Genomic DNA, 12,880 nt, shown 5'->3' with positions numbered 1-12,880 from the left:
GGTGGGTAGCTGGGGCTCAACAAAGCATTATGCTATCTATAAGGGAAGAGCTTTCAAAATAAGAGCTGAAGACTCTACCAGGCCTACCTTCCATCAGAGCAGGGCATTTCAAACTGCTTTTCTGTGGGTGGTTGCCAAGAAAAGCCTTTATTGTCGGGAAGGTATCCTGCAAATTGGAAGAGATTGGAGAATCCTAAGTGTTTCATTGCTAATTGAGGGAATATTATCTTTTTAATCTTACAGCCTAGGCATTTTTCTACACCAGTTTGTTTGTCAGCACTTGACAATTTTTCTCCCCAGATATGTGCTAATTTGCACCTTAGGGAATGTGAAAGGGCTTGGCTGGCCAGCCCAAACATTTGTTCCTGTGAAGGTGCCTGGAAGAAAGTTGAGTGCAGACAACTTTATGGAGGACCTCAAAAACCATTGGAATATTCAAGCCACCTACTCTTTGTACGTGGTGATTTCAAACCACTCTCCTATTCCACAGGGTGGAGGCAGAAAGTGAAGCCCCCGGTAGGCTAGGAACCAGATGCACAACCCAGGAATCCCAACACTCAGGTCTGTGCTGTAGGCACATACCCACTTAGCTGTCATGTCAAAAATAGGATTTGGAGGGCTCAAGTTTAGTAAGACATCAATGTGGTAAATGTTGCTGTCAAGCCATTTGTCTGTCTCATTTGCATATGTGCTGAACTGTCTATTTTGCTTACAACACACACTACTCATTTATCTTGTGTGTGGATCTGATTTCTTCTACTGAGCCCACCAAGACTAAAGAGAAGTTTGGGTAACAGTCTAGAATATGAACTGGGTAAGTTTGGTGCCATCAGGATCTATGCTTCTTACTCCTGAAGAGAAATAAACTCCAGTTTACCAAAAAGGGAGAAAATTTGGAGCTGGAACACCTGACTTCAGTCAGACATGTCCATCAGTGGATTTGGACCTGCACCAGATTCTTGGGGAAAAAAAGCATTGGCTTTCAGCTAAGTATTACATTATAAAATCCTCAGGGAGATGTTTACTTTAAAATAACCAACTTAGAAGACCACATTTGGGAGAATCAATTTGCCAGAGAAGTTGATTTTATCAGACTGATCCAAGGACAAATGCTTTACTGGCAGAGGAGAAAAGCTTGTTTTCGGTTTGGGATATAAATTATTATCCAGTGATCTGCATGCTTGAGCTTTCCTTGCTATAGACTCATCACTGAAGTAGATATGGGCTGTGATACACCAGTCAAGGGTAAAATTATGTAAGGCACAATCACTCTTTTGTCTTCACCCCCCATTTTTGAATGGAAAAACCTCTTTGATTCCTCTAAGGACACAGTCTGACCAACCCCACCTCCAGGAGTGTGATACGCTCCTTTCAAAAAAACAGCTTGGAGAGTTCAGCAAATAACGAGGGAAAAGTAGGGCAGCCTTTCCCCAAGCACCATGCTCAGATCTGCAGGGACATAGCATCAGACACTTTTATCTGCAAAGGAAAGGGCTGTGGCAGGTGCAGCGAGCCAATCAAAGGCTGACCTAAAAGACTAGAGGCGCTGTACTCATCTACAATCCATCCTGAACAATTTGTTCAACTGGCCTGAAACAAATACTGCTGCGAGGGAGAATTTACATGTGTGGAAGCTCAAGTTCCAATTAGCTAAGGAAATGGGTCCTGGGAGATCAAATTAGTTTGTGGCAGCAGGAAGACAGTTAATTTAGCATGCTCAGACAAGCAATTATTTCTTTCCCTAAATACCACTTTCTCCATGCATTGCTGTCTTTCTCTCTCTGCATTGACTCACACCCATATCTTGTACATTTGTGAGTCTTTTAGAAGCAGTTCTGCAAAGAGAATAATCTGGGTTTTAGTTAAGATAGCAGAAGAACAAATTGCAGACAGGCCCAAAAGGGTTGCTGAGAACACATATGGAATTGCAAATGCAGGGCAAAGCCTCGAACAGCTGCTGTACACAGAATTAGTGCCAAGCCCCCCACTGCCTGGACATTTCATGACAGGAAAAGGGAAAACTACAAGTTTATTAGTTCACTTTCATCAAGGAGGACTGCAAATGTCCCATCCTTACACCCTAATCATGCCAGAAAGGAACTTATCAGAACTGTTTTTGCTTACTTCACTATCAGAAACATAGGCTGCTTTCATAGCACACAGAGGTAAATTTTCAACTATTGCACAAAAGGACTGGGGCTTGACCTTGACCTCAAAATTTGGAAAGAATCCTCTTCTTTATGATGTTTGACAAATGAGGAAAAGGTTTTGTTGTTGGGATCATGATGGCACCTAGAGGCCAAGTGAAAATTCAAGTCTGAATTAAAATCTTTCCTTTGCACTTGAGTTTCACTCTTTTGTCAATAATTATTCCAGGACCCTTCTAAACCAGTTATCCTGGATAGAAATGACTTGTGTTCTTACAGAAAACTAGCAGAGAGGACACCTTTGCAGGCACAAAGTTCAGATGTACGTGGTGGGCTTTTAATCATGCCCCATTTCCAGAGGTAAAATGGAATTTTCCTAGACCGTAAAGGAATCTGCATCAAAACAAAATACCTTATCTTTTTACTTTTTGTTCTACACTAACAGGAATCAGAGAAGTAGTGGAAGTGCTATTAATCAGATATAAAATGACAACGTTCAGCTCAGTATTTCCAAATCTGGTATGGTAATTTTATCCAGAAGCTTATTACAATAAAATACAAGCCTAAATCCGGTGTTTGTTTATCAGGGAAAAGAAAAATTAACTCAATTTATTGGAAGCAGTCAGGCAGGCTATTCAAAATGTTATTCAAAATGTACCGTAGAGGTTTCCTATTATTTGATTAGGGCAAGCTACACAGCCAAATTGACACCAGGAAGAAATACCTAGTACTCAAGCAACACGGTTCTTTTGGAATGAGCCTTGTGCTCACTGAACATTTTAACCTGCTACAAATTTTAAGCTTTAAACAGTCCGAGCTGTTCTTTGTCAGCAGCAACTTTCACAGTTTAAAAGGAGCCTCTCTGTGTAGACCCAAAGGAATAAATTGTTGAGTTCAGGACACCCTCTATATATCTGCATTAGATATCAATATTCTGTACTGTTGCACTTCCTGTAACTGTTAAAGATACAAGACAACAAAGGGGTAATTAAGATTTATTCTTAGGAAGGAGAAATATCAGTGTACAATATATCTTATTTATTTTATTTGTGTCCCAACAGCAGTGCCACTTGATTCCAGCACTGATTCCAGGAACTTAAAAAAGACTGAGTGGCCGCTTGTATTTACCTTCTTGGATAAGCTTCTCTTTACGATCCTGTGGAAGAGAGAAAAAAAAAAAGTTCATCACTACTCTATTAAAGAAGACATTTCAATCAGCCTAGGACAAGAGAAAAGCAACTCTAGTATTTCAGCACTGAATAGAGGAAGATGGCACCACAAAAGCACAAATCCTGACAGCCATTGTGGTTAAAAAATAAAAAACAAAACAAAACAAAAAACCCAAGACATATAGCTTCACCTATCAGCTAGGAAAGCAGTGCTCAGATTGGTCTCTTTGCACATCTATCCATTCTCACAGGCCAGCAAGGTCCAACTCCCGTGATATATTTTTCACCAAACTAGTTATGTTCTAGTTAATTTATACAGCAGTTTCTACCTCCTCCTTCTGGGTGAGTAATCCACAGTTTAAGAAGTTTCTTCACAATGAAATCTTTCATAACTTGCCTAAATGTTCCTTTGTTTGCATTCACCCCATTTGTATCTCACTCTGCAGTCACGTGCCATTCTACTGATAGGTAGAGTGACAGTATCTAAAAACTTGCAGGCATTGTCAAGATCCCTTCTGCTGGACAAAACCAGAGAAAAATTCCTACTTAAGGTCTTACGTCTGAGCAATTTAAATTTATTTTCTACTTCCCCAGGTCCCACAACAGTCACTTCTTAGAGAAAAGAATGTAATAACCACCTTGCTTTACATAATATTGGAAAACAAAAAAACCCCCCAGAACATCAGTAAGGGAACCGGAGTAAGGAAAAAGAATTGTCCTGGAGACTGCATCAAAGACTTCAGCTTAAATATTCCCAGGCAAGTATGTCTAGATTTCACTTTCAATCACTCAATTTTATTTTCAAGCATTTATATGCTAAGCCACCCAAGTGTCACAAAACCAGCATGACAAAATACTGTAGAGACGCTAAGTTTTAAAGATATTTATATCATCGTGTTCTATAAGTTTCCTAAAACCTGTATTTTGGATTTATCCCAAAAAACAGCATTCCTTACAAATATTTTGTTATTTTTAACTGAAGTTTGTACTTCCTGGTCTATGATTTGATCTAAAAAACAAAGTTACTTTCTTGTAAGAGAGGGAAATAGAACTGTTTGACAACAGCCACAAATTCAGTAGTAAAAACAGCTACTGTCTGCCAGTCAGCTATTACTTTCTCATGCATATATCTGAGCATTTTAAGAATGATCTACCAGTGCTTAGACTATGACACCCACATTTCAGGAGCCGAAAGAAAAGCAGAATAAACCTTCCAAAAGCACAAAAATCCAAGTGAGATCAGGAACAGTAATTGGGGTTAGTACTCATCCTTACCTACTTCATAAGAATGGCAAAAGATCACAAAGACCTTGCCGGTCTGTCATCCATAAACTGTCTATTTATTTACTAGAAAACGCAGCTACTGTGTGTCAACAGCTGGAAATAATAGTCTACTATAATTCATTTACATAGTGCTAGAGAGAACTTTAATATAGTCAAGCATCCTAATCAGGGAGATTGACTGGCTATATCTGTGGATACAATGCAGGACACTTGGCACAGCTGGACTCTGCAACTAGGCATAAGGTAGTAAATTCAGCACTAGTCTTCCTCCCCTCTTTGCTTTTCTGGGATTAAGCACCCTTAGGACCAAGGGTCGCTTATTCACTCAGTGTCTAGGCAGAGCTCTGTTTTACGGTTTGGCTTTCGTGAAGGCTCAGAACACACTCACCCTGTCAGCCTTAAAGACATAAATCCAGAATAGGATGGGCCCTACGGCAGACACGACCCCCAGGAAGGACGTCTTGGGTGTGGGGCGGAAGGTCGGGTACACGTTCTGCGTCCTCGCGTAGGCCCAGCGGATCAAAGCAGGGTCTTCCTGGGGGCGACAGAAAGCGGCAGTGAGCCCCCGGTGCCGCCCGGGGCCCGGCCACGGCCCCCGCCGCCGCCGCGCCCGGAGGCCGCGAAGGCCCCGGCCAGCCCCGCCGCCGCCCGGGCGCCAAGGTCGCCGGGAGGGCAGCGCCACCCGCCGCACTCACGATAACGGCCGGCCGGTGCGGGTCGTTGAGCTGCAGCTGGTACTGCCGCTTGAGCCGGGCGCGGATGGCCAGGCGCTCCGCCTCGGCGCGCCGCTTCTCCGGCGACGCGTCGTACGTGGCGGGGTCGAGCTCGGCCGGCAGCGAGACGTAGCGGTTGGGCCGGTACGCCTCGGCCGCCCACCCGCCGGCCGGCCCCGCCGCCATCTTGCGCAGCCCGCCGCGCCGGCGCGCGCGTGACGTCAGCGCGCCGCGGCGGCAGCAGCGCCTGCAGCAGCGCCCCCGCCGGCCGGCGCCGCTGAGGCGAAGCGGGGCCGCCCTAGCGGGGCCCGTGCCGCCGCCCGGCGGAGGCGAGCCAGGCTCGCATCGTCCCTTGGGTCAGGTGACAGCGTGTCCCTGCCCGGCTGGCAGCTTCTGGGGGGGAGGTAGTCCTCTGAGGCCGTGGTTCCTGGCGACCGTTAGCAGGCAGGGCCGCGGGGCCCAGCTGGCTGTTAGGGCCTGCAGGGAGAGCCCAGTGCCCCGGGTTAGCTCGCTGTCGGGGAGCTATGGGTAGTAGGTGCTGCCATCTGCTGTTTTCTGCTCCTTGGACATCTCCACGTTTGGGTGCCAGCAGAAGGTCATTTGGCATTGAATAGCTTTTGCTGCTCTCATTTCAGCCCTCAGAGCTGAGGAACTTGACAGTTTCCAGCACTCACCTCCCAGCCTTGCAAAGTTTCTTGTTAAAGATAGGTAGGTAACCACTTTCTGCAGTGGGGAAGAAGAGCTGCAGACAGGAGATGTGATTTTCTACAGCCACGTGAGAAACGAGCAGACCAGCTCCACCAGAACCCAGCCAGGGCTGTGCAGTGACCCATGGGAATGTTCTCTGTTTCAGCGTCGCATGTCCATGACACAGGGTTATGAGCAGTCTTCTTGTGAAAAAACCTAAGATGGCAGATGAGAAACAGCTGCTAGTGCGGCTTCTAGGTCTGCCATTTCTCTTAGCAAATTTATATCTGTAAGTACTTCTAGTTTTATACTCTCTTGTTGATGGAACTGAGCTTTCATTGTTGTGTTGAACAGCACCTACAGCTACTGCAAAAATAATCCTATGGGAATTAGAAACATGCAGAGCCAGTCAGGGAGACAGGAGAGCAAAAATTAGCGGAGAACAGGAACTTCTTGCTGTTCTCTTGCTCTCTGAATCCAATGCAGGCTGGTACAGATGTAATCCTTTTCTCCTGTGATAGCTCTTGGGGGGCTCACATGAACTGATTTTTAGCGGATAGGTGTTCACATCAAAGGCAAGTTTATCCCTTGTTGACAACAGTCTCAGCAGGTTGAATGGACTCTGCCCTCCCCCCTGAAAAAGGGACTTCCATAGTAGAGCTGAGATGTAAGGAATGCTGTGCTGGTATATTTGTTGTGTGCCCAAGCACAAACTTGGACAATGTGCTGTCTTTCACAGCAGTACACTATGCACATTTAAACAAAATACTCAGGTTCTCATTACATAAAAGTTATATCACAAGCAGGTTGAAAGTTGCAAAATCTCACTGTCATTGATTTTTATCTTCAAATCATCTCTTTAAGCAAGGCCAGGCTGCTTAAATATGCTGCCAGGTAACCTTCAAAATTATCTTGTGATGACTCACTGCTCTGATAAACTTTATTGACAGGTTCACAAATCAATACCTGCTGATTAACACAAGGTGAAGAAAGAAAGCTCTGTCCTGTAGGTTTTGGCTTTAGGAAGTTTCTGTTTTGGCAGTATTACAGACTTTTTGTTCTGCAGAGATGTAAAAGCTATATGCAAATTGTCTTTCCCTTTCTGGAATTAAACTTGCCAGTTTTTCTTCTTTCTGTATACAGAAAGAAGCAATGTTAGTAGTTATGCTGATTGAAACCAAGTAAGGTTATGGCTGTATATATATCTTTATGATCTCATTTACACTGACGTGACAGTACAGACTCAGGTAATGTTGGATGAGGGATTACAATTTGCTCCTAAGCACACACAAAATAATATTGCTGACTTTATTTAAGAGGCTGTATTTTGGCACCACAGTAATAGAGCAGAAGCTTGCCTCATACCATATGATTTCACTCTTTTTTTACCTGAGCACTTGGAAAAATAGATGATCTCCTCTTGGTCTGAGCAGCTAATTAGAAGTTGAGCTTTGGGACTTGCTTACAACAGGAAGAAATATGAGTTGGATGTTTCTTTGGTTTCTGTATCTTGAGCATAACAGCACAGCGGGATGTACTTTTCCCTCTCTCAAGTACAAGCCTGCAGTCTTCCCAGAAGCTTGCTCTCAGCTTCCTCTCAGTATTTCTGTGGCTCTTCCACCTTCATTTTCTTCACAAACACATAGCTGCAAATCCAAGTGAGAATTTCAGCTGCTTCATTTGCAGTCAGCTCCCAAGGAGGTATTTCATACATGCCCAGTTCTGTTCTTTCCTAGGGCTTTCAGCACAGCCAGTGCTTTGGGCAGTGGCTTCTATTACATGAACAAATTTACTCCCTTTACTTTCCTATTTCATGACTTAACAGGACCATTTAATGAGCTCCATGATTGTCTCTAGCTCCATGATCGTCTCTCTCCATAACTGTCACGTATGCTGGCAGCTACTGAGATACTTTAGCAGCACAGTATGTATACCAGCAGCACTGCCATGTGGCACTTCTGTGGTACTTTTCATCTCTAAGGGTTCCCAAACACTTTGCAGCCTGTGTTACCCTGCCAGTGGAGTTCTTTCGCTAGCATTTAAAAGCTGTTCCTCCCTGCTCTGCGTTATTTCTGAGTAGCTGGGCTCTTGCAGTCTTGAAACAGTGGGAATCCTGGCAGAAATGGAAGTGTGGGTTACAGCTAGGAAAGAAGATTAGCATACTGGAAGGGATAGCTGCTCCTGTGGGAAATAGTGGGTGTTTTTTCCCTCTCTTCTGCATCACAGAGTAGAACAGAAAACTTCTGTCCCTGCAGATCTCCCAAAGGACTCCAGAACAACCAGACACTTTTCCCCCAGTCTGTTGACTCCTGAGGTCTGCAGTCGTGTGGGACAGTTCCTGTGGACAAGAGCAAAGATGATCTTAGGATGAAGTCACTTGGCAAAGGCAGTGGGTTGAGCTCCCAGCTTTGTTACAGACACTATGTGATCTTATCACATAGTACCAGTGCAAGCTGTGACTTCTTCCTCTCTCCAGAGCTCACAGCTGTGGGTTTGCATGCTTGGCATGCAAACAGTGCTGAGTTAATTCTACTGGGAGAAAAACAGAAGGTGAAAAGCTACATTTCCATTAACAGTGTAATGTACTGTATTAGAAAATCAAACAACCAGCCACTATGCTGAAAACACCTTTGCATTTCATCTGTAATCACTAACTCATCCTCCCTCCCAAAGGTTCAAGTTCCCTACAAGGAGCCTTTTTTGAGAGATGTCACTTATTTCATGGGGTAAGAAAATAACTAAATCACTTCCAGAGGTGTATATTCTCTGACTTCAAGCCTCTGCATTGCAATTTGTTATAGTCATTCCTCCTGATGTGATATTGTGCATTTTCTGTGTTTGATAGCAGACATGTCTCTAACTTTCAAATATCATCCTTCAGCAAAAGCCCAAATTATCAATGGTAAGGGTCTAAAACTTGCATAATGCAGTGCAAGACAAAGAGGAAATACTGCAGTCAAAACCCTTAACAGAAATCAGTGATAGTTTTTTTTACTGGCTCTGCATAGCGGAAGCTGCTACAGCAACAGACTGGACTCTAACCAGTCCCTGAGCAGACCTTCTGTATTATCCAGTCGTTCTGGGTCACCCTGTGGCAGATTCAAAATATAGCCTGGCTGCTACTGCAGATCATCTCTGAAAAAAGCATTTTGCAAGAAAGAACAAGGCCCATCGTACCCCTCTCTTTGACAGCCAGTGCACAGCTTTGCATCTCTAGCACAGCATCACCTTTTGGGGGCATCACTGTGGTGCTGCCAGCCTGCAGCACTTAACCCGGCTGCAGCTATTGGGATATCTTGCACTACACAGCAGCCTTTCCTCCAGTGCAGTTGCAAGTCTTTTAGGCCCTGTGCTCCCAACACAATCTCCTAAAGTGCTGGACTGTTGCAGTGCTTTCTGGAACAGGGCAGCTCGAGCACAGGCCTGGACAAGATAAGTCCTGCTGCAAGCCTATATATGAGAGAGAAGGGACAGCAAAACTAATTAGGGTCCTGCCCACAAGGCTAAGAAAAAAGATCCATGGGTGCCCAACACTGTTCCTAGAAATACGGTCATACACCAGCCAAATGCAACTGACTTCTCTGGTTAGTAATCCAAAAAACAACCGTGTTGGATGTGGCCACAAATTTTATTTAGAGCCAGGAGGGTAGCAAAGAGGATACAACCCAGAGGAGATATTAGGATATAATTTGAAAAAGCAGGTTTATAAAAAGGGCTAAGGGAATTGTAGTCCCCCTCCTCACCTTCCCCTCTATCCCTTCACTTTATATTCTCCAGAGAGAAGCAGAGAGTATTCAGGGGGGCCCTGTCCTCCCCATTGCTCAGATCGCTGCCACCTTTGACCCTGCTCAAAATCAGATGTGATTCCAACCTTTCAGCACTGATGTCACTTTGACTTCAGCGCAAACTCTACAACATTTGTTTTTAAGCATTAGTTCTTTTAGCTGAGTGATTAGTAACCTTTCTCAAAATAAATACGGCTATATCTCTCAGGGTTGCAGAGAAAAACTTGAAAATATGACCCCAGGACAGTGTGACCAAAGGCATGGCTTCATGTCACATCTAGTCTAAATCTAACTGTGGTCCTGCTATTCCACTGTGTTGTATTGCATTTAGATAGCAATGGATAGCATATGCGTATCTGCAGAATGACTCAGATCAGTTGCCTCATCCACTGAAAAACTAGTCTTCTGGGATTTTCTTTTTTGGAGGTCCTTCTAGTGGCTCATCAAAATAACCCAAATTCCTATGCAGCTACATGCTCAGTTAAGCCTATCTCGTGTAGAGTTCCTGTCTCCTCTCTGTCAGAACAAGCTGATCCTGAGGACAGCTAACCTTTGTTCATGGTGGGTTTTCAGCCAGATCATGAAACTCATTTAGCTCTCTTCTTGGCTGACCTAAGACAAACAGTAGGAATGTAAAACGGACACTAGTGAGAGTGATGGCCTAGTCTTGAACTAGAATAAGCTGATCATAAAGAACATGCTGGTGGGCTCAAGCACCAAGACTTAAAAGACAAGACCCCAAGTGTTTTTTTTCTTTTTAATCAGGACTGTTGGTTATTGAATGTTTGAGGTTGGCAGTACTGAACCAACCTGAGAATTTGCATATGAAAATGCCTTTGAAGGCATCATCTGTTTTCTTTGTGATCAGAGGTATCTAAATTGAGTGAATCAACCAGGAAAATTAATCTTTGTCTGGAACACACCTTGACTATTCAGTCTGAAACACACCTGAATTCTGAGACTGTTCTGATCCAAATTAGAAATCTGAAATCAGAGACGCTTCTATGACAGACTGTTTTGTAGAAGCTGCACATACCTTTCAGCTTGGATTTTAAGCAACCCAAGATAATAACATTAATTTTAGACCTGTGTGATTTTGTCAGTAGCTTTTCAATCATGTTCCAAAATATACACAGATTAAATTTATTCAATGATATATACAAAAGTGCTGTCTTTTCAGAATGGCCAGGCTAAGTGGCTTGGTGTTTCAAGTGAATGAAAGCAAAATTAAACCAAACCACAGACCTGAGTACCTATCTGCAGGAAGATTGTGCATGACACTTTCTCAGAAGAGACAGGAAAAATCTATTGTTATCTCCAAAAATACTTGTGTCTGTCAAACTTATGCTGAGAGCTAATGGCTGCCCCATTTGCATTGGTTGTCAGATTGGGTCAAAATATTGTTTTTGTTTTGAATTTGTGTCTGTTTTGAATTCTCACTGATCTTTTTCAAAGAAAGCAAAGTGAAAAATGGGGCAGAAGCTGACAAGATCATTCATATCACAGGAAGGTTCCTGAACAAAGTCCCTTGCTTCTAATTCCTACCAGTAATGGACAAGAAGGGTCCTTTGGTTCCTGCTCCAATTCCATATGGATGAATAAATTCTGATGTGTATGTTTCCCACCTTCTCCTGAGGAGAAACGGTATCAGCCATCCACTTGCACAAATAAATCCATGATAAAAAGTGTACTTGAATAAGAAGGGGAGCAGTGTGAAAGGTATTAGGATGCAGCTTGTCTAGGCTCAGATCAAGTGTCTGTAATTGCAGTATATAGCTATATTAATAAATTGTCCAGATAAACATAAATCATTCTGTGTGAAGAACTGAAGTCTCTAATATCTTTATCTTACAGTTGTTTAAGGAAAAGCTGGCACACAAAGGAAGGAGTTAACGTGGTTAGGGGAGTTATGAATAGTTCAATTGTTATTACAGCCAGCAGGCCACCCATAAATGTATATCAAATGTTGAGCTCAGCAGGAGTTTACAAAACCAGGACACTTAATGAGTCATAAAGTGCCAGGAATAATGAGAAATGGCATTAAACAAACCATTTCTGCCTCTCCTGGGCTCATCCAGAGATGGTGACAAGAATCCCTCTGCTGTCTCAGCTCTTCCTGCTTAAATAAAATTTTTGACTTACACTGAATTATAGCTCTGGCTGAGTTGCCCAAGCCAGGGAGCTGGTGCTGCTTGAGAAGCTCTGGTGGAAGAAAGAGAAGCTGGCAGTGAATGTCTCTTCTCTGCTCATTTGCAGGACATTGATTGTAGTGCTTCCTGATGTAACTTGTTTTCTTAGCTCTCCCTCTGCTTCCAACTCCTTGCAAGAGAGACTATTAATAGTCATGTAATGTTGGGGGAAAACTAGAGTGGGAGAGGAAGAGATCTGAGAATGAAGCATGCCAACAATTAAAAAGCTGAATGTCTGAGGATGAGTCATGTTACTGGCTATGACTATGTCTGTGCTAGGACTGTGTAACCAGTCAAGGGATAACTATTTCTGGACTTCCCCTACCTATAGCAGTCAGGACCCCGAGTATACCAAGAAGCCCTCGCTACCCTGACCAGCCATATCTGGGTCCTCCACTTGCGCACCCTTTGTCCACTGGCCCAAGAGCTGCATTTAAGCTCAGACCCTTTGCCTTGGCTCTTGCCTGAGCTGCGTTGTCTGTGCTGTATCTATTCTTGGACCTTACTGACTTGACTTTCCAGGTTGACCTCAGACCTGCCTTTTTACTTTGTCCTTTTCTGGCAATGACTGCAGCTGGTCCTGGTTACTATCACTGGACTTGTCCTGCTCATCTTGTTCGGGTACTGTGGGGTGGGCCCTTGTCAGTGAGGTCACTGCCCTGCCTGCCTCTGTCACCCTTGGCTCCCAGCTCACCTTCCCTTGTGGAGCATCCCATTCTTGCTGTTCCCTGATTGCACCGTCATTTAGGAAGCAGTCCTCAGTTAATCCCAGGACCGTAGGGATTGTATCCAGCACCAATGGGTGGAGTTATATTGACTCTCGTAAAAATTCAGAAAGTTGATTCCCAGTACAGTCAGTGAGAGGAAACTCAAGTGTTGCAGGAAATGTCTCTTATACTGTGCAAA

The 12,880-nt window shown here is 43.9% G+C and overlaps 1 protein-coding gene across 1 annotated transcript; it reads right to left on the bottom strand.

Moving 5' to 3' along the window:
• Positions 1 to 3,125: 3,125 nt before the first annotated feature.
• NDUFB4 (NADH:ubiquinone oxidoreductase subunit B4) lies at positions 3,126 to 5,532 on the bottom strand. Its single transcript, XM_067289819.1, has 3 exons — positions 5,296 to 5,532; positions 4,989 to 5,135; positions 3,126 to 3,303 (listed from the first exon to the last, which is right to left on the bottom strand). Exons 1-3 carry the CDS (start codon positions 5,497 to 5,499, stop codon positions 3,244 to 3,246), a joined length of 411 nt encoding a protein of 136 aa, XP_067145920.1. The 5' UTR covers positions 5,500 to 5,532; the 3' UTR covers positions 3,126 to 3,243.
• Positions 5,533 to 12,880: the final 7,348 nt, after the last annotated feature.

The sequence above is a fragment of the Apteryx mantelli genome, chromosome 1 (assembly GCF_036417845.1).
Source record: "Apteryx mantelli isolate bAptMan1 chromosome 1, bAptMan1.hap1, whole genome shotgun sequence".
In the NCBI taxonomy this organism is placed as follows: domain Eukaryota; kingdom Metazoa; phylum Chordata; class Aves; order Apterygiformes; family Apterygidae; genus Apteryx; species Apteryx mantelli.
This window is presented reverse-complemented; position numbering and strand designations above follow the sequence as displayed.

Coding starts and splice junctions, on each gene's coding strand:
- NDUFB4 (XM_067289819.1), bottom strand. CDS start 5,499: ATGGCGGCGGGGCCGGCCGGCGGGTGGGCGGCCGAGGCGTACCGGCCC. Junction 5,136..5,295: donor CGCACCGGCCGGCCGTTATC/GTGAGTGCGGCG, acceptor TGTCGCCCCCAG/GAAGACCCTGCTTTGATCCG. Junction 3,304..4,988: donor ATGTCTTTAAGGCTGACAGG/GTGAGTGTGTTC, acceptor TCTCTTCCACAG/GATCGTAAAGAGAAGCTTAT.